At 39.8% G+C, this 21092-nt stretch overlaps 2 protein-coding genes across 3 annotated transcripts in view; one reads left to right on the top strand and one right to left on the bottom strand.

Annotated features, from left to right (window-relative positions):
* Nucleotides 1–9015, top strand: part of LOC137779287 (apoptosis-inducing factor 3) — a 14701-nt gene extending 5686 nt beyond the window's left edge. The window contains exons 3-21 of one of the 2 annotated variants that reach the window (XM_068566910.1): nucleotides 1755–1968; nucleotides 2694–2803; nucleotides 2900–3009; nucleotides 3111–3155; nucleotides 3244–3340; nucleotides 3462–3574; nucleotides 3834–3920; nucleotides 4035–4126; nucleotides 4218–4348; nucleotides 4910–5025; nucleotides 5123–5194; nucleotides 5610–5673; nucleotides 5810–5886; nucleotides 5960–6077; nucleotides 6193–6291; nucleotides 6499–6574; nucleotides 6739–6843; nucleotides 7680–7700; nucleotides 7818–9015. In XM_068566910.1, the coding sequence (XP_068423011.1) occupies nucleotides 1755–1968; nucleotides 2694–2803; nucleotides 2900–3009; nucleotides 3111–3155; nucleotides 3244–3340; nucleotides 3462–3574; nucleotides 3834–3920; nucleotides 4035–4126; nucleotides 4218–4348; nucleotides 4910–5025; nucleotides 5123–5194; nucleotides 5610–5673; nucleotides 5810–5886; nucleotides 5960–6077; nucleotides 6193–6291; nucleotides 6499–6574; nucleotides 6739–6843; nucleotides 7680–7700; nucleotides 7818–7860 (1790 nt within the window). In that variant the 3' untranslated portion in view covers nucleotides 7861–9015. The remainder of the gene's footprint in view (nucleotides 1–1754; nucleotides 1969–2693; nucleotides 2804–2899; nucleotides 3010–3110; nucleotides 3156–3243; nucleotides 3341–3461; nucleotides 3575–3833; nucleotides 3921–4034; nucleotides 4127–4217; nucleotides 4349–4909; nucleotides 5026–5122; nucleotides 5195–5609; nucleotides 5674–5809; nucleotides 5887–5959; nucleotides 6078–6192; nucleotides 6292–6498; nucleotides 6575–6738; nucleotides 6844–7679; nucleotides 7701–7817) is intronic. The other variant, XM_068566911.1, reaches the window with a different exon arrangement.
* Nucleotides 9016–9096: 81 nt separating this feature from the next.
* Nucleotides 9097–19115, bottom strand: si:dkey-98f17.5 (uncharacterized protein LOC569123 homolog). Its single transcript, XM_068604362.1, has 12 exons — nucleotides 18973–19115; nucleotides 17880–17991; nucleotides 16921–17014; nucleotides 16111–16165; nucleotides 13044–13184; nucleotides 12798–12958; nucleotides 12602–12700; nucleotides 11768–11913; nucleotides 11405–11576; nucleotides 11164–11276; nucleotides 10699–10786; nucleotides 9097–10269 (listed from the first exon to the last, which is right to left on the bottom strand). The coding sequence occupies exons 1-12, from the start codon at nucleotides 19082–19084 to the stop codon at nucleotides 10216–10218; spliced, it is 1347 nt and encodes a 448-aa protein (XP_068460463.1). The 5' UTR covers nucleotides 19085–19115; the 3' UTR covers nucleotides 9097–10215.
* Between the last annotated feature and the right edge of the window lie 1977 nt (nucleotides 19116–21092).

The raw sequence follows: 21092 nt of genomic DNA, 5'->3' as shown, positions 1-21092 counted from the left end.
TAGGGCACCCTAACCCCATGTGTGATCTATATACATGGAATTGAACAGATGCTGTTGACTGTCATTTATTAGTGTCTACTAAACATTAACAATCAATAATAAATGAATTTCTACAGGAGCTGCTATCAACGGAACATAGACTCTACTGATTAGAAAATAAAGCAAAGCACCTCATCTGTAAGGTGTCTTATGCTCCATGTCAGTTCTTAAAGATTATTAGAGTAGGAAACCATCTTTTGCCAATCCTATAAAATGTTCATCAAAGGACTCACAAGAAAAACCTTCTTATAACGTCTAAAACAGTCCTGAGTCCAGTGCCGATGTCATTTAAAGGTTAAAATCCATTAATATATTTTTTACATTTTCAGAAAGAATAGACCGTATTTTACGCTCAATAATCTCATTTTAATAATCCCACTAAATATGCAATGTGTGTGTATGAATATATATTTGAGTCTGAGTGGCATTGTCAAAGGATGTATGAGGGAGGAGAGCTTTTAGAAATAGTACATCGCCCTCCTCATTTGCATCAAGATGTGAAGAAATGCAGAACAATTGAAGAAACCTTGAAATTATAGACAAGGATTTAAACAACATGTGTTGACTCAAAGCTAAATGCTTCGTAAAATGTCCTTGTTAAAGCTGAGAAAACATTTTGGTACCAGGTGACTTCTTCGCACTGATCAGATGAAGCGTCAGTGATGTATTGTACTTAGCAGCAGACGTTATAGCAGCAACTAAAGATTCCCTTCAGCTGTGGAAAGCTTTCTCTTTATTTTCTCCTGCAATTGCACTCACTATTATGATTTTCCATTGATTTTAATTAAGACTTGCTCAGCAGGATAAAATTCCAGCCAGATTACTGTGTAAGAACCGGATGATCAGCACATTTTTCCAGCCGAACAGATAAAGCCTGCTGCAGTGAAAAAGGAGTTACGCAACCGTTTCTTAATGTTCAGAAATATAAATCTAATAGCAGCGCATCAGTAATCATCAAAGAAAACTCAATATCTCACAATTCATTTACTCCACTCTGTAATTGTTGGTTTACTTTATGCGACAAAATTAAGAATCTCCACAAAACAGTGTTGTTGTTTTTGTGTTGAGGCCAGTTTAAGGAAATCTTATTACATTAAGCATTATCCTGTAAAATGCCATATTTAGTCAATTCATATAGAAATATATAGTCTGAGAGGTGAATAAGTATGTTTGTGTTGTGTTTTTGTGTAATTTCCACACCACATCTCTGGTACATCTGGTATGAACAGCAACAATGTGAGAGGATGTTTGGCAATGCTCTGCATATGAGCGATATGGTGCTTTGCAGACTGTCTTCCTGCTGTTTAGAAGACAAAATGTGGTGTATTTTAACAGTAATTAATAAATCAGAATCAATATTGAATGTTGAGTCGTGATTGTAATTTCACTCGCTACAAGGTAGAATGAAACAGAAAAGAAAACAAGCTTGGCCTTATCACCTGCTTCCTGCTTCCATTTGTTTGGGTTGGGGAGATGTCAGACTCAATTTGTCCCAGAATTGTAGACATCTCTCCTCGCTGAAAAGAAAATTACTCTGCCAAAGCAATAGTGAAGAAGAGTAATAACACAACAGAGAACATGAATATATAGGCTACTTGAATAAGCATGTATTTCTAAGTTTCACAGCATCTTTGTACTACAGTCGTTGTGTGTCGCATGTGATCAGTCATGCATTTTCAGACATTTTCTAAGGGAGATGTCTTTGTGTTGTGCAGTTGAAGTGAAAGTGGAACTCTCTCTCCTGGAAAAAGAAAAAGAGGTGGACGGGCTGTCACCTAATGGCAAAGCGAGCCCCTTTGCTGACTGTAGACCGAACGGCGCCCTGGGACACGGCTCTGATGATGACTCCACGCCGCTGCCCCTCTACCACAAACCACGGGACTACGTGGAGGCCTCCGTCTGTCACGTCAAAGACCTGGAAAACGGACAGTAAGAAAATGAAAAACTGGTGTATTTATATATACAACTAAAACACACATACACACGTACTCATGAACACATGCATGTTAAGGTAAAGAAGCTGTTATGACGTACAGATGTCACTCAATAATCCAGAAGGATATGGTTTACATCTTAAAGGGACAGAAACCAAAACCAAGGATTCCTTTATTAACTCGTCAGAGCTTCATCAATTTTATATAGTATGTCGGCGAATTAGAAAGAAGAAAATAGAGTACAGAAATACTGTTCATACTTACTGTAAATGAACTCTCTCGGTGTGTAAACACAGCAACATCTATAAAGTGTGTTAACATTAGCTAAAATTAGCCATCATAAGCTATTGATCATACCAAACTGAATATATGTATCTGTATAGCAGCAGAAAAAAACCTCAGTGCATTGAATTGTGTTTTATTGCTAATAAATTTAACTTTCAATTTGCAAGTGAGAAGATTGTGTAACTTATCTATATTAACTATGCCATTCATCCAGAATACATGATGGCTTTGATCATTGTCATGTCACTGTTTCTTAAATGAATCTGTGTTGCTACCAGTGTGTAGCGTGGACATATGAATGTGAAATTGTCGTCCTGATGCGTTTTAATCGTGACATTCTTCTTCCAACTTGTTTTTAACCTGTCAAAACAGCCATTTTGCCTACGTAATCATAAAACAGTGAACGCACCCTTTTTGTTTTTGTGCGTTTGACAGAATGCGAGAGGTGGATCTGGGAAGTGGCAGAGCGTTGTTGATCAAAGAACACGGGGAGTTCTCCGCCATGGCCCACAAGTGTCCACACTACGGAGCGCCTCTGGTCAAAGGTGAGTCTCATATGTTGAGCTTTGATTTTAAAATGTGTTGTGAAATTTGACATCCTACATTTGAAATCCTTGTTACTTTTTTTTTTAATATTCCAGGGGTGTTGTCGAAAGGACACGTGCGCTGTCCGTGGCACGGTGCATGTTTCAACATTGCAACGGGAGACCTGGAGGACTTCCCCGGGCTGGACAGCCTGCCTACCTTCCAGGTGACCTGACCCGCTGATGCTGTCGTAACACATTCCCCGCCTTATCATGTCTCTAAGCACCATTAAAAAGTGTACACATTGCTCATGTCTGTTTGCTCCAGGTCAGAGTTGAAAAGGACAAGGTGATCATTCGCGCAAACAAGCAGGTAATCAGACAACAAATGTGGAGAAGGTTTGCAGGTAAAGAAACAGACCATCTGATTAATTTGAAATCTTTTTTAAAAACATTTCCAGGCTCTTCAATCGCAGAAACGGTCAAAGCCCATGGCCCGATGCTCAGCAGTCATAAACTCCAGCACAGGCTTTAGCCATGTTCTCATCATCGGCTCAGGTCAGTCTGTTTCTGCCTCTCAAACAACGTGGATCCAGCTGTATTTGACTCTTAGCGGCGTCATCCTTCACTGTCTCTCTTTCAATATTAACGTCCTCTTTTATGGTGAACGTATGCAAAGGTCCAGCAGGTCTGGTGTGTGCAGAGACACTGAGGCAAGAGGGCTTCACCGATCGCATCGTCATGTGCACCATGGACAGGCATCCTCCATACGACAGGCCTAAACTGAGTAAGGTTTGTACACAGACCCTGAACACATGAACTGAGACAGAACTGAACTTTGTGGTGATGAAACAGCTGCACTTCACAGCGACAATGATTTAAAGAAAGTTTTGCATGCAAGTTTGCCATGAAAAGCTTAAAAAAAAAAGTATTATTATGAATTGTCTGTTTACAGTTGGCCGGCTTTTGGAAAATTGCTTTTGAATTAAGAGATTTCTGTTGAATTTGATCATTTTATTGATGTACTCAGCCCTAACTTGCTGACCTTTAGTCCTTAGACAGCACAGCAGAGCAGTTGAAATTGCGCTCACTGGACTTCTTGCAGGATCATGACATTGAACTGCTCATAGAGAAAGAGGTGAGAGGTGGTGACTTCAGATCAATTGATTCATTATGTTTGTCTATCTATTGTTTACATTTTCCACACAAATCCAACATATAAACCTGTGTGACCCTGCCATGTTTGCTTCAGGCTGTGGCAATAGATGTGAAAACACGTTCTGTGACCTTTGAAGATGGTTTGAGGATGGAGTACAGGAAACTCTTTATTGCTACAGGAAGCCAGTAAGAAAAAATATATATATGTATTTGATTTCACATGACACAAAAGCAGCTGAGATCATGAATCATAAATGACTCCCGATTTCTTCCAAAGACCCAAACCAATGGTCTACAACGGAAAGGACGTCAAGAACGTGTTTCACCTCAGGACGCCCGAGGACGCTAACAGCATAGCACGGCTGGCCAACAACAAGAACGCTGTGATTGTGGGAACATCATATGTTGGTGAGAAAAAGACACATTCTTCTCATTTGTGCTCAACATTGTCAGATTAAAATACATCCAGTGGCAACAACAATCAATAACAAAAATGTAATACCCAGCATTTAAATATATGAATTGGAAATTGTCTTAAATGCAAACAAACTAAACTGGAATCGGCTGTTGCTGGTAGATGAGGTTCATCAGAGAAACTATCTAATACAATTACTCAAAAGGTGTTTGCGCCCCTCGGCTTTGGTACTGCAGCCATCTACCATCTACTCTGAGACGTCTTAAGATTCCCCTGGAGCACTCTTTCATTTAAAAGTAATTTAAAGTCATGGATAGTCATTTATTCTGAAGTTTATTATCAGTTGACTATTGTCAGTTGGATTAGTAAAATCCCTGTTTGACTGTGAAAGCCAGAACACACGATTCACATCATGTTCATTCCCAATCAGTGACCCTTCACGTCTTGGAGCATGTTGTGTTTTTCCACTCATGTATTCAATTTTTTTTCTGTGTCATTCTGCATTTACAACTACATATATGAATTGTGTGCCTTTTTATTTGTTGTGTTGCCAGGGATGGAGGTGGCTGCAGCTCTAACTGACAAGGCCCACTCTGTGTCTATCATCGGGATTGAGTCAGTCCCCTTTAAACAAGCTCTCGGGGAGAAAGTAGGGAAAGCCATAATGAAGGTAGGAACACAGTAATGAAGCACCTCCAGAATACTTTCATTGTAACGCCACAAGACCACGTGGCCACTGTGTCTGTGCTGTGTTTTGTTCTCTGCAGCTGTTCGAGGTAAACAAGGTGAAGTTCTACATGCTGAACGAGGTGTCAGAGATGGTTGGCCATCATGGACAGGTATTCAGAAAGTGAGAGAAACAGCATGACGTGATGCTCAGCAGCCTGACCCTCTCTTGTTTAATCCATGAGGAAGATGAGTCGGATAAGAAACACAAGAATATTAACCAAAATCAAAAATATGTGGTGTGTGTCCACGAGCTCCTGAAAAGTCTGGTGCAAACAAACCTCTACTTTATATACCAGTTATTCTTATGAAGATAACTATAAACATTTTGATTTAAATGCTTTAAGATGCACTCCCTGTTACTACACAATGCACTCAACACACATTGACAGACAATTGTCTTCTGTTTTGTGTGTATTGTGTTTACTGCATATAGGACCTCGTCACTCAAAGTCAGATGCTGCATCTTTAGTGCAGTAGTAAGTGCAGTAGTTTGGCCTAGACATTTGTTTCTTCCTGTTTCTACAGCTGAAGGAGGTGGTACTGAAGAGTGGGAAAGTCCTGCGGGCAGACGTGTGTGTCATCGGAGCAGGTAATGTCAAAGATGACGCACAATGTACCTTTTTTATTATCTGCAGTGACATATAATTAAAGCAGATGACGAAAAAAATCCCTTTTTAAAATTGTAGCAGCTCCATATTTAACCTATTTCCTCCAATTTGTCTCAGGAAGTGTTCCTGCAACAGGCTTCCTAAAACAGAGCGGCATCCACATGGACTCCAGGGGCTTCATCACTGTTAACAAGGTATTTTGCCAAATGCCTGAAGCCGCAGTGAAGGTGTTTCATTGTTGATTTATTCCTCTAAACTTTCTCCCAGATGATGCAGACAAATGCTGACGGGGTTTTCGCTGGAGGAGATGTGGTGGTGTTCCCTTTCCTGCCACGCAACAACAAGAAGGTGAACATCCCTCACTGGCAAATGGCTCATGTACACGGTGAGTGTGTGATCCTGACTGCATATCAAAGGCCGTTTTAAATTACTGTGGCGATGATTTACGTTCTTAAAGACGAGCATTTAAATGTTCCTTGTTTTCATACTGATACTGACAGGAAGGGTGGCAGCTCTCGGCATGATGGGCAGAGCCGCTGACATCAAAACTGTGCCTTACTTCTGGTCAGCCATGTTTGGGAAGACCATACGCTATGCAGGTAGATGTCTCTCTTTAGTTTCAAGAGTATTATTATGAGGCACACAGAGGTTGAACAATGGCTGAATATTGCTGTCAAGTGTCGTTACCACACTGCCATCTAGCTGTAAAGATACGAGTAAAAGCCGAACTGAGAGCCTAAATTGGACTGTTTTTTATGCTGTTAACAAATACACAAGTCCATGTGTACAATCTTCTATTTGTGAAGGTTATGGTGATGGATTTGATGATGTTATTATACAAGGAGATCTGGATGAACTAAGATTTGTGGCATTTTACACCAGGTATGTTTTATTTTTCACAACAATCTTAACCAAAGAGAAAATATGGCTGAATATTTGTTTTTAACTTGTATGCCCTTCTCTCTGTATTTGTGAGGTTATATGTAATCATAAATTGTGACTCCCTGTCTAGTTTCTCATTGTTTTCTCCTTCGGTTTATCTTCAGGAGTGAAGAGGTGGTCGCTGTTGCCAGCATGAACTATGATCCTATTGTATCCCGAGTGGCAGAGGTCTTAGGATCCGGAAAGACGATTAAGAAACGAGATGTGGAGTAAGTCTCCCTTTAAGACTTAAACCTGGTGCCGGTTACACGTGCTGTTATGTTCTTTAGGTTTCCCGGGTTTCACTGTGAAGAAAAACAAGACAAATGTTTTCACTCTGACAAAAAAACATGAGACTTTAATCAAAGTATTATAAGACTCAATGTTATTGAAATTACAAATCAGAGTACTACTTAAAATAACACTTTATTTTATGTGTTATGTCACGTTCTAATGATTTCTGTAGACATTGTCTGGAAAACAACAATGTTATTTAGTCTTAATTATAGGAAAAATAGTTGACAATAGTATAAAAAAAAGCGCTGTTCACAATTATATAATTGAACAATTCAATTATATAATGATATAGTTGCACTGTTTTGTAGAGCTTATATTCTGTTATTAATTTCATTGAGGAATTGCTGGCAACACGTTACTTTAACCCATCTGTGGAGTCTTTATAAGCACATTTAAACATTCAATACATTCTTCATTGAGTGTTTGTAGTTGTTTTACACGGATATTAAAAACATTGTTTCTTAATATTAATGTATTATTAATGTATTAGTTGGTCATTGTTTGTTAACAATGATCAACTATTAAATTAATAATGCAAATAACAATTGGTTATTAACTGATTTTACCTGGTTAAATAGAGGTCTAATAATAAACACTTTCTCTACAACTAGCAAAATGGACATGGAACATTAAGTGTGACCACGATGATGTTGCTGCTTGCATGCTTGTTGCTGCATTACTGTATTGTTGTTGCATACATTTCTGTCTGTTTTGTTCCTCATGTCTCTCATATCTTTCATTTCTAAAAATGCAAACTCAAAATTTGAAGGATGTTAGCACGGCTTGGCAAGTATGGATAAATATGAGATTTTTCGATTTTAAATTTCCGTGATATTGACCATGTGCAGCAGAAAAATGGACTTGATGAACACGTGTGTATGACTCACTGTTGGTTTGGGGTTTGCAGGACTGGAGACATTTCTTGGTTGAGTGACAAAGGCTCTCAATGACTTCACGTCGGAAGGACAGACCCAACATCCACTGGACAACTCAATATGGACACTTATGGTGCTGATAAACTGAGCAGCTATCCCGGTCTGGACACACACATACACACGCACAATGGGGACAGGACCGTGTCTCTTGGAGACACACACTCCTGAGGACGACACTGAAACTTGTTTTTGTTCCTGAGAGACACTCAAGGTGACAAGCGGAGCCATGAACGGTCTGAATACATTGAATCGCTGTGTTGGTGGGTCTTTCATGACAAATTTCTCAAACAAAGCAATACTGGATTCAGCCTCTGTGCTGCCGCAAGATGTATCTACCTGTACACTTTGTTTATAAGAAGCCAGGGATGTGCATTGGCATTGTTTTGTACAAATAACATTGTATATAGATATAATCCTGAATGCACTGTTACAAGATAAGAACATACAATTTGAACTCAAGTTTTAAATGGCAGGTTTGGTTGTACGCTAACGATCAGGCCTTAGATCTGCATGCTCGAACTTACTTTGATGGATGAGTTAAAAATAAGCCCCTGAACAGAGAGTATTCAATTTACATGCATCTGCAAAAAAAAACAAAAAAACTCTGCTATAAACAAACTGCAGAAGATCCTTGAATGCAGCTTCAACATACTCACTAACACACATGCAGCTTTAATTTGTGATAAATGACCATTTCTAGAATTACCACATCTTTGTATTGGCTGTCTTGCTACTGTGGTGGATTGCACAAATTGAATTACTGCATTAGTGCATCTATATTGCATGCACAATAGATAAATGTATTTTCTAGAGAATATTACCCCTTTAGACAAAACCAATAGAAGTTTAGGGTTATTTTGATAGCGGTCACCTCCATTGGGATATTCTTTGTTACTAACTCAGGGAACTGAGGTTTGACACCTGGACTTAGAGACAAAATAAGCAGAAATTATTTTGTTTGCTTACACTTTCCCCATTAATGTAATTTCACCGGTTCTCTTATGTTCATTCAAAATTGCTTGTAATGGGTTTAAAGTGGATGCTTGATTACATCCTGGTGTGGCGATGAAAACCCTGACACACGAGTCAACTCAGCGTTTTAAAAAGCATCATTCTTCCTGCAGAGAAGCCTGGGAGGGCATTTTTATAACTAAACTTTTAAATAAAAGTCTTCCAACAATAACTACCTGTTGTTTATGTGTACGATCTTCCGTTTATTTAAACCAGGAAAACAGTAAACAACCAGTCGAGTGAAAGTCAGTAGAAAATGTTTATTGATTTTCAAGGAAGTGACATTGCATAGTTTGCAGGAGTTTCATTCTTCGAGTCGGGATTATTAAAAAACATCTATCAGTTGAGTTTCGCTTTCATACAATAAAAATATTTTGAAAAGAATCACACAGAAGAGATGAATTCACATACATACAAGTTTCACAGATGTAAATGAAATATCTCTACACACATCACAAACTGACACAGTGTTCACAAGTATATTGCAAACAGCCCATTGAGGTTTTTCTACATTATTTGGGTAAAAAGCACCTTGAAGACGAATAAATATCCCTATAAAAACTGGCGTGAAGGCATTACATGGTGTTGTAGTCCTAAGACCATATTTAAATTACACGACTGTCGACAGCATAAAGGGTTCAGCGATCATTAACAAATGGTATTTTACTATTCTGTTGTAATAAAGTACCTATATCACAGGTATTGACTGTGGTACTGTCAAAGGATAATAATTCATTAATGACAATATCAGATGGCTGTACAAATCATACAACAAAACAAACATGGACAGAGACACTTTGGAGGCCGGAGAAAGCTACTTATGGGTTTGAAGATTTGACAAAATGTCCGTCCTTAATGCCCAAGTGCTCTCACAGCTTTAGTCTGTAGTATGACAGTCAAACACAAGTATCAGACATTCTACCGCCTGGTAAAGACAACAAGACAGACTTCAGGACGGTGCTGTGAGACTTGTGGACTTTGACTACATGACAACATTGAGAACTGCGGCTAGACAGTTTTCTGGCAGAAAGCAGCTGAAACTACACAAGAAGAAATTAGGAAAGAAAAAAAAAACGTAAACACTTCTTTCTGGCATCAACTGTTATGACTACAAAAACTTCACATTATGAAATTGTTTTCATGAAATGACTAACAAGCACTGCTTTCCTGTACTAACTAATAAAAGGCACTTCATATTTAATGGAAGAGATGATAAATGTTGGCATAAATATCTGCTGCATTTAGAGGTCACACACACCCGACAGAGTGGAGAGAAACCTGATCATTTGGTGGATCATCATCTGCTTAAAAAGTCCCACTGATTCCACGATTCACAATAATGTCTTCAGCTGACCCGGGTCAGAGGTCATATTCTGCTGCACACTGCTGGAGGTACCACTCGTACAGTTTCCCCTGTGGAGTCAAATCAACCGTGTGAGATTCACAATTCAGATGTTTCAGATTTGCACACCTTCTGTCATAACCTCTCTCTATAATAGTTTTATTGCAAATGAGTCTGACATTCCTGTGCTGGTTTCAAATTGACTTCTTATGCATGAGGGATTCACAGGATGTGATGCTGCATGTAATCCAGCATCACCCTTTGTAATTATTCAAAATGTATGCCTACTGACACATTACCACTTTATGTAGTTGTTGTGTCAACGTGTGAGCAGTTAGCAAGTTGTGGTCTGTAAATCCCCCAAAAATGAACTGAAATGAAAGATAATTCATAATAGTTTTAGGACATCTTCTGCATTAAACAAAGTTATTATACATATTATTACTGCGGCTTTAACTTCTGTACTAGACGTGGCATAATGGCACTAAATAGAATCTAACCTTCTTGGTTTTGACGATGTCCTGGATATAATCACTGTACTCTGCCATCGTCCTCTTCTCTTTCTTCGTCAGAATTTTCTTCCTTTGGCTGAGAAAGAGGAACATCACAACATTAATCACATCCCCTGGGTGTATGTGTGTGTAAAGCTCTATTTTTTTAAAACATTTATCTGAGAGTTAAGTTCAAGTACCTTGGTTAACATATGGACCAAATGGTCATGTGCATGTGTGTCGGGCTGCAATTTACAACTAATTTCATTCTCAATGAATCGTTTGTTCTACAAAAAAAAATCGCGAACCTGAACCCCAAAATAAAGTCTGATAAACAGTCCAAAATCTAAATCCATGTTCATTTAATTGGTTAGTAAAAAAGTTGTAGTAGTAGTTTCTCTGTTGATCAATTAATTTATGAATCAATTTTTTGTGTGTGTGTTTATGTTTGTAGTGTACATTTGTAGCACTCACCCTGCAAAATACTTTGCTAGAAAAAGCAGGAGGTAGCAAAAAGCTCCAAAAATGATGACAAACACCACTTGTCCATCTTCTGGTATCCAGTCCCATAAATACATCACAATTCCCTGAGACACACCCGTTAAAAAGACACTCAGAGATCCAAGTACACCAAATGTGCAAACTATAGAATGAAATTCAAATGAACTGCAATGTTATCTATACAGATATCAGCAGTGTGTCTCTCTGCACTTACTGTTAAGATGGAGAGGGTCCGAGCCGGTCCTTCACCCAGCAGCTCAACGAGCTGATCTTTAGAGAAGGTGTTCACAATGAAACTGAGGATAAAAAGGACTGGGAGGAAAATGCCCTGAGCGCCACACAAGAACGAGTGAAGACGGCCGCTTTTGTTGTGAGTGACATCAGCCCTGTGTGCATACGCAGGAAATCTGATTTAATATATAATTTTCTGCAGCAGATAATAATATTGGGTGACTCTTATCTCCATATACACAAGATATGGTTTATTTGCTCTGAGATGCCATCTGTCATTTTGCATCAGGATAAATTAGATTTGAACACAGTGCCGTATGCTATGCTGTAGGTTGAGAGGTCAAACCTGTCCTGCTCTAGTCTGCTGCTGATGGTAGAACAAATAAGGTCGCAGTCCTTCTCCAGCTGATCCAAAGTCTTTTGAACGGCCTGGTTGATGGTCTTCTCGATGGTCTGACACACCCCATCGATCTGGTTCACACAGCGGCTCGGCTAAATAAGACAAAGGCTCATTAGTGCAAGCATTTATGAATGATTGTACAAACATGTGCAGCCGTGCATTTTCAAGAGGGGCGGTCTGGACAACTGTCCTGAGGGTATTTTGACTGACAGCCATGTGCACTTAGCAGGAAGTGAAGCTAGACTTGCTCAGCAAAAATAAAATGGAGGCTGGGAGGTGTGCACAAATTTACCATGCAGAGAACAGCTCTGTGGTTGTAGATCACAAGATGGTGCAGGAATAACTCAGGACTGTGGCTGCCATTGTCAAAGGTGGTTTATCAGAGGCCATGGTTTACAATTCCTGCCCTCCATACCCCAAGAGTGGATAACTATACGAGTCATCACATTGCAAAATTAATCATCCTGTTCCAGCCATCATAAGCCACCAGAAAACCTAGAGAGGAAAATTTTACATTTAAGGATAATAAATGTCAGTTCAGCCCCCAAGGATAGCAGAGAGCTTTAAATCCAGACCCAAGATCAGACCTGGACTGCACCACAAACAGCTCAAATCTTGTGTTAAAGGGAAACTCTACATGTTGTTTTTAGTTTGTAAAATGTACAGTTAAAACTAAAAGCATGATCATTTTGGCTTCAAGTTTATTTGAAAAAAAAAAAAAAGACAAAAAAACATCCTGTATCTCCATCAGGGAAACATTTAGCCGGCTCACAGTCTTACTTTTTGTGGGTTGGGGATGTATATTGTAGGCATCTCAAAACCACATTTATTGAGACCTGGACGGCGACACAGCTCCTGGACTATCTGCATCATCACCCTCTGCAGAAGTAGATAGGTCATATCTTTAGGATTAACATGACCTTTCTGGCTGCAAATCTATCAAAACAAAAAAAGAGCTGTACGATAAGTGCACTACCTGTCTGTCTGTTTCCTTCCCAGCTTCGTCGGCCTTGCTGAGATAGAACAACAGTTTGTCTCCGCATTTCTCACTCAGCTTCTCTACAATGTTGAGTGTGCGTTTGCAGAGTGCCTGGCCCATCGGGTCAAAGAACACAAAAACCAAGTCGGCCTGTTCTCCTGCACAAAGAAACAAACAGACATCCATCAGGGAAAAGCAACAGCTGTAGAGAAGATGATCAAACTTACAGCTGCAAAGACATACCCAACCATGTGATGGCGCTGTTGACATCAAAAGGATAGACCATGTCTCCGTCCACTAAACCCGGTGTGTCCACAAATGTCACCAGACTGAACTTCTTCTGCTTGGAGGTGGAGATCTCAGCAGAAAGATAGTCCAGAACCCCTGCAATAAACAAATGCTGAGTGCGTACAGGTGCTTTCTCCATAAGATAAATTCAAAGTAGTTAATAAAGAGTTAAGTTGCGAAGGAAGACGTTTTCTCTAACAGCGAAATAATTATAATGTGGAGGAGCACTGCAGTGCGGTCAATACTTGGAAACCTGAGGGAGGCCAGTGACATTAAAGATCAGGAACGCAGTCGACGTTTCGTGCATTTGGAACACATGAGCATCTATAATTGAACTGAAAAACAGTTCAGCATGATCTGGTGAAAGATATATTAGCTGTCGACATGCACTTACACATCGGATAAAAAAAGCACCTAATAAATTCAGATTGAACTCAAACAGAAGACACACCCGCACGGATAAAATGTATATTTTAAGACAGGAAACATTTGACAGGTCTCAGTTTTCACATCGTCTGTTGTCATGGTTACACACAACAGCTCTTCAACTGGCAGCTTTAGCGCGAGGCGTGGGACATAAAGCTAGCCAGTGAAGAACGACTGTGAGGCAACGCGCTGTGAGGTTACCATGAGTGTCCACCACAAGCCGAGTCCCCCTCAAGCCCTGACTCTGAGCACCAGAACAGGATCACTATTTAGACACTATTGACAAAATAATCCTCCTCCCCACCCCCACGCCTCCCTTTATAAACACACACACACACACACACACACACACAGAGGCCTGGGATGACACTGAGGCTGTTTCATAGGAAGAGGCAGGTGTTAACAGCCAGCACAAATCCCATCCTTGTGCTGCAGCGAGCAGGGTCACTGCTGCTGTGCCACATTAGCATTCTCTTATGTATCTCTAACATTAGCATGGCCACAGTATTAACGCATCAGACTCCTATCACACATCCTCGAAGTGTATTCCCCCAGTCTCGCAATATCAAGCCATGATTGTCGCGGCCCGAGGTGACAGGATGACTGTTGCTATGGTCGGAAAGACGTCACGGACATGTATGCAGACGTTATCAAGCAGCTTCATGTTAGATCTCTATGAGGCGGCTGGACTATTCCTCCCTTACACATGCATGCTTCTTACTTCTTACTTGAAAATACAAAAAAAAAACAGCAATTATGTTAACACATTTTAAAACAAGTGAATCAAATAGCCTCGATTCAGACAAATTCTTCCCTCTATTTGAAGAAAGTCTTCTGATACTCTGAGAAAGGTGAAAAGGAAAACGAGAGTGATACTCGCCGATGGGTGCTAAGTTCCTCAAGTGACTGTAACTGAGAAGGCAACACTGGAGATCCTGTGCACGAGGAAAAGGGCAAAGGCTGCACTAATGCTGCATCGACTAAGACTAAAAAAGAACTTGTTGGACTGAACAGGTCAAACCAGACGCAGTGCAAATACATCTTAAGCAAATGACTAAACAATACGGCCACAAATCTTTGCGGTTTAACAATATTGAGCAATTTGTAAACAGTTAACCCCCATGCAGCAAATACTCTAAACTCTTGACAACAGGTTGATGAGATAAGTACAATCACATCCTTTATGTAAGTCTACAACAATATTAAGAAGTATCTCTAAGCATATCCTAAAGAAGATCAAACTATAAATCGGCAGCTCCTCCCACATAAGGATATATGGTGCTTTTCTGATGAGTCATCCTCAGTCCTTGTAATAGGTAAACAAGCGCCTGATAAAGTGCATTTCCAGAGGCGGCGTTGAATTCCCAATGAAAAGCCTGCGTGCGTTCCGACAGCGGATCGTTGGTGCTGCTCGGGGCCTGCGGAGTGATGCTGCTGCTGGGCTGTGCCGTCTCTAATGGCTGTGACATTTCTCAGCAGCTCCTCCTGACTCCACTGCACTGCTGTCGATGGGGCGTGTGACTCACGAGCCATACCGCGAGCTCTCCGGTCCACACCCAGTGAACCCTCACTCTCCACACACTCACTGTCAAACGCATGCACATACATTACCGCCCTCCCCTCCCCTCCACACTGATGCTCCCACTCAGACAGCAGGCACACCCAGACTTTCTGCACGACCACCTCAACATCCAGAAGCTTCACGCCACTGCTGACGCACAAAGAGAGCTGGGACCAATTGTCTTCAAACAATATGCCGCTAATTACGTCTCTTTCTTCAATGTGACCGTATCTGGACTCCCATATCTCAGAAACAAAAGGCACAAATGTGATGAGATATGGGAACAGGAGCCTGGTCTGAATTTAAAATAATGTCATAATACATCAACGATGTGACTCAGCGCTGAATCATCAAGTTGAATTACCTAAACTGATAACTGTAATATAAACAACTAGCGGGAACCTTGATGAGCAACAGAGGATTAAAAACAGAATTCAGTTGAATTGGTTCATTAAATGGCTAAATTCCCAACTTCTGAATTTAAACTGAGTCTGTAACGTACGCTTAGATTAACTTTAACAGCTCCCATTAGGAACCGGGCCACACAGCAGAGCACAATCTTAAACCTCAAAGGAACCAATCTGTGGCTGCAGCTCGTGATTACGTTTGACTCCTGCACACTATTCCTAATACTGCTTCTCCCTGCCGTTACAGCTAATTTTAACACTTTATCCTCTCTTTGATGTTTTCCATCTTGATGCCAGCAGAGGAAAAAAAAAAAAAAAATCAATGAAAAAAAACACAATCATTTGCATTTCTCTATTGCACAAAAAATATGATAATGAGGGCGATGCGACACCACTCAGATTACATAAAACATGTTGCAAACTGTTCGTTTGTTTGACATATTTAGAAATGTGATGCATCTCATTAGAAACGGAGCAGAAATTACACAGGGTGGTTAATATAAAAACATACACATGTACTTCAGTTCCGGATAAGTATCACTACAATATCAGAACAACTATACTTTTAATAGTGTACTTTTCAGAAAACTGTTATGACTTCATAATAAAACAAGAAGAAAAGGCTCACCTTTGAACTCGAGGAGTGGTCGAAAGTGAGGATAGAGATGTAGTGTTGCATTTCCCTGTGAAAGAGTTAAAAAGACAACGTGAGAAATAACCTGACCAGACAAATACTAATCTGCAGTTTTCTGAGCTCCCGTCCGTTACAACAGACTTCTCTCTCTTCTCAGTGCTCCCAGTCTTCCAAAAGCTGCTGCGCTGCAGCTCAGTATGCTGGCTTTAAGCTTTTCCTCTACATAGAAGATAATCCTTCCACTCTGCAGTCCTGCTCTGCAAATATATTATTCATCTTCATCACCTTCATCACAGCAGGATATGCACAGTAGAGGAAGAGGATGAGAGGAGACGGAGAGACAGATGTCTCCCGAGCCTGTTTATATGCTGCAAAGAGGCATCCTCTGTGTGCGTGTGTGCGTGTGTGTGTGTGTGTGTGTGTGTCAATACAACAAAGCCCCTCATTGGAGCAGCATAGAGACTGAGGGAGTGCCCCTCCATACAAGCTGACATCCAACGCATCGCTTCATCAACCTTTATGACCGGCTGCAGCTTCCGTTCTCATTGCTGAAGTTAGAAATGAAAAGATCTCTCATCCACAAAACTAAGAAGTACCATCTGAATATGAAATACTGATAATTAAAAAACTGATCTGGAAGTGAATTATAAAAGCATTAAAATGAAGTATGCCGTACAAAGCTGGCCGTATTGATCATTTTTCCCTTTTTAAGCAGTAGTTGGTACTTCTGTTAAAGGGCTCTTACACACGTTAAGTTTTTCAGTATGAGAGCTGAAATACTGGCAGTCTTTACGCCGTTCTTACCGTCAGTGATTCTCTTTTGCGACCACTTGTGATGAACGTAAACCCCTGTGTTTCAATGGCGACGCCTGCTTTCTGTATGTGCTCCTCTGCATACCTGAAACGACGCAAGAAATGCATCAAATACTATTCTTATCTTTGATATTGCATTTATAAGTGCATAAGATCCAAAGCAACAACACATTATTCCGGCATTATAGGGCTGCAACTACTGTAATAATTATTGCATTGAATATTTTTTACAGCTCACCATTAACAGTTTCGTCTTAGAGTTCAGAAAATAATTATTTATTGTTGTACAAAGTGATGTCATTATATTGCTTATTTTATCGAAAAAAGTATATTACTTTTATATTATAAAGAAGGTAAAGCCAAAAAAATTTTAGAAGCTGGAAGTGAATGTTTTGCATTTCATCAATGTGTTTTCTGTCTATCAATTAGTTAACTAATATTGTGATCATTTCAGCACCAACTAATTCTAACAAGCTAGTCTGGATCCTGTTTCATTTATTTACACCTTAGGTGGTCAGACATTAAACTACAAAATATCAAATAGGAGAAATGTATTTAAAATGTACAGCTAGCCAGATAAAACCACCTTGTATTCTCAAATGTCTTCGTATTAAATATAAATGTGAGAACTAATAGGATTAACATCGGTAATGTTAAATACAGTAATAGAATTAAAAAGGAATACAACTGGGGAATGAGGTGCTTATTTTCTGGAGATTTATTCTGCAAATAGCTTTTGTTTAAACACCCAACTGGTAAACAAACAAGACCTATTTGTGTTTCCCTGTTCAAGGTAAATCCTACAAATCCACATTTTGTCTGTCAAAACTGCTAAACAGCATTCAAGCCACAAAGTAAAATAATGATATTTCTGTTTAACTCGTTACCAAAATCACACATGGAAAAGAGCATGTGAAGCTGAATGGTAGATCCCATTAAAGATGTCTTACCAGTTAATGAAGGAGCTCTTTCCTGCAGAGTGGTTTCCCATTATCATCACCACGATCTTCTTTCTGGGAGGAAGAAGCCGGACTCCGAGGCCGCTGGCAATCTTCACAAGACCTGAGGACACACACGCACGCACACACACACAAGAGAAATTAAACAAGTATACATTTAATTAGACTAATTAAGGCTGAAATAATACATTGATTTGTTGATCAATAGAGGCAAATTGGGCTATTTTAAATCATTCTTCAGTCAATATTAGTGAACAAAGTCAGATATTCTATGGTGCTTATTCTATTTTAAATATATCATGATAAACTGAACATCTTTGGGTTTTGAAGATGACTTTTTCATCATTTTTGATAATTTAATAGATTAAAAAACAACTGATGATTCAGAAAAGAAATCAACAGGTTAATCGATGATAAATCGTAACGTGTTGGGAAAGAAAACAGAAACAAATTCTAATATTATTTTAATAATTACCAAATTGCCTTGGAATTTATTTGGGAATTAAGAAATATTGTAAATGTTGTTAATCAATGAAAGCTCAAATGTATTACCTGTATTTATTTAGTCGGTTTAACATACATGTACAATCCCTCACATTATTCACAATTATATATTAATGAAGTAACACACCACCTCAAAGTGCTGCGCAAACATAGTGAACTACACAATGTTATTATTGAAGACCACACATTTCTCCAAATGTTTACCGGGACTAAAAAAAACATTTTTTTCGTCTGTAGCCCAGCTCCCTGGACTGACCTGCTTAACACACGGCGTTACATCTTTCCCTCGTGTTAATTGTGCGTAATGAAACCTGTCAGTTTTATTGGCTGTGCACAGTCCGATGGGCGCTGTCCTCCATAGCTGCAGAGGAGCCACACCAGAGCTCAATGTCATGCGTTTTCACACTGACAGACAGCTGCTGTGGACATTAACCGAGCAGTTTTACCTCCAAGACAAACTTGAGTCCCACGAACCACTGAGTTACATAACCGCACAACTATGCGTGCTAAGTTGGACCTGCTTTACGGTCCTAACTTCGCCATGACGTTGACTCATATTAATCCGTTATTAATGGTTTACCGTTTTCGCTGTCGACATATAAACTGTGGCATTCTTTCAGTATCCTCTCACTCGGCGTGGTGATCGCAGACTCCAGTGGGTTTGCCACCGAGCGGGGCTTTCTGCCCGACATAACTGACACAGCCGCCAGCCGCCTCTCTGCCGTCTCCTAACCGTCAGCGGAAGAGTTTCAGTGTAACACAGGGGCCCTCGCGTGCGGATGAAGCGCCCTCGTGCGGCCAAACACTGACAGGACACCGAGGACAGACTGAACAGGCAACAGGTCACGTTTTAGGGATTTGAAGCTGGGACCCGCCTCAAAAAATGTTTGTCCGCCGGTTTATTATTTTTAATGAAAGAATGACTAGGACTAAGATGGCTGCACTGAAGATGGAAATAAAATTGTTGTTGAGGGATCACGTACCAATAAAGGTTATTAAACCCTGATGCACTGCTTCCAGACAATCAAGGATTATATATATATATATATATTATTACCATATTTACATGAAGTTAATTGTAATAGAGCATATTTGTTTTATCAATAAGTAACCACCTATGAAACTATTAATGACATTTAATCATATTCATGAGGGCTAACTTTAGCCAGCTGTCTAGATATTGCTTAGTATTGTTGTCAGGAGGTGGCGCCAGTATTTTTTCATCAAAGGTGAAACAACACATATATGATCGGTGATGTGAAGGCTAGTCAGCTTTTAAAGTGCAATATTTGGGAATATGGGATGGGACTTGCCATGTCGCCAGATCCACTTTAATAGAATGGGATCTAAGACCTCAATGCAAAATGATTGGTCTTCCTAAACAAAGGCTTATTCAGGGAGTCGTTGCCCAGCCTGGTGGCCTGTGGGTAGAAACTGTTTGTTAGTCTCGTGGTTCTGTGGCATCTGCGTGATGGCAGGAGCGAGAAGAGTCTTTGCTAGGCTTGTGTTCTGTCCCTGATGATGCGGTGTGCTCGCTTGATGACCCTAGTGGACTAAATGTCCTTACGAGAGGGGAAGGATAGAGGGAAGTGTTTATCACATGCTGGCAGGGGTGGACTGGGGAAAAAAAGTGGCCTGGGAGTTACTGTCAGACCGGCCTACTCAATACACAACACAATGCTTTATTTTAGAAAAGACAATAGATAATAAATATAGATGAATAACAAATACTATATGTACTACTACTAAAGTAATACTCTATAGATTCAATAAATAAAAACAGGATGTTTCCCAAGGTGGTGAGTGAACGAACCCAAACGCTGCACGCCAGGTGAACATACTCCGTGAACTCCCATATACACACACATTCGCTCCCATTCACGATTAAATATTTTTGGCTGGTAAACTCTTTGAGTCTTACGTGCAGCACAGCATGCCCCTCACAGTGGTTATGAGCTGATATTGGCAGCAGTTAAAAACAACTGAAGTTGACTTGAGTTTATAGTTTAGTTGTTCTGTTATTCAGATTCAGATTCAACTTTATTGTCAGTGCACAGAGTAGAGCAACAAAATGCAAAAAGAAGCATTAAAAGTGCTGTGGTAGGACTTGCTAGGTAACAACTCATGTGACAACCATTGATGTGATTGAACATTAGGCCTTAATCCTCCTGTTATGTTGCGGGTCAAATTTACCAGTTTCAGAGTTTGAAAATACTTTGCTTAGGAGTCCTACCAACTTTACACTCTGCAGATACATACAACTCAGCAGCTGAGTGTAGGACAACACGAGATCCAGAAACAAAAGGACGACAGCCCTGGAGGCTCTGGAGCACATCCGTGATCACAACAGTGGAATAGAGGAGGATGTGTCTGAAGATTAAGACCATTTTGAGGTCAAATCAGGTTTCTTAACACTAGAAACATGAATAGAGTTTACTTTCAATATGAATCCTTATGACTAATCTGGCTTGATTTTGAGTAAGCGAGTCAATATGACCCTGACAGGAGAGGTGTCTCATTCATCTACATCACCCCAGGGTAAAACAAGTTTTACAATGCAAATAAAATTTAGGAAAAAATGCATTTTATGATAGACTAATTGAATTGATTTGAATTGACTAATGTTTTTCCAATGTATTAGTTTAAACAAATACTATTCATGAAAATAAGTGAGTTATCCTAATTGAACTGTGGGCAATG

Source organism: Clinocottus analis, unplaced genomic scaffold, assembly GCF_023055335.1.
Source record: "Clinocottus analis isolate CAN_PGR_092001 unplaced genomic scaffold, fCliAna1.0.p SCAF_7, whole genome shotgun sequence".
NCBI lineage: Eukaryota > Metazoa > Chordata > Actinopteri > Perciformes > Cottidae > Clinocottus > Clinocottus analis.
This window is presented reverse-complemented; position numbering and strand designations above follow the sequence as displayed.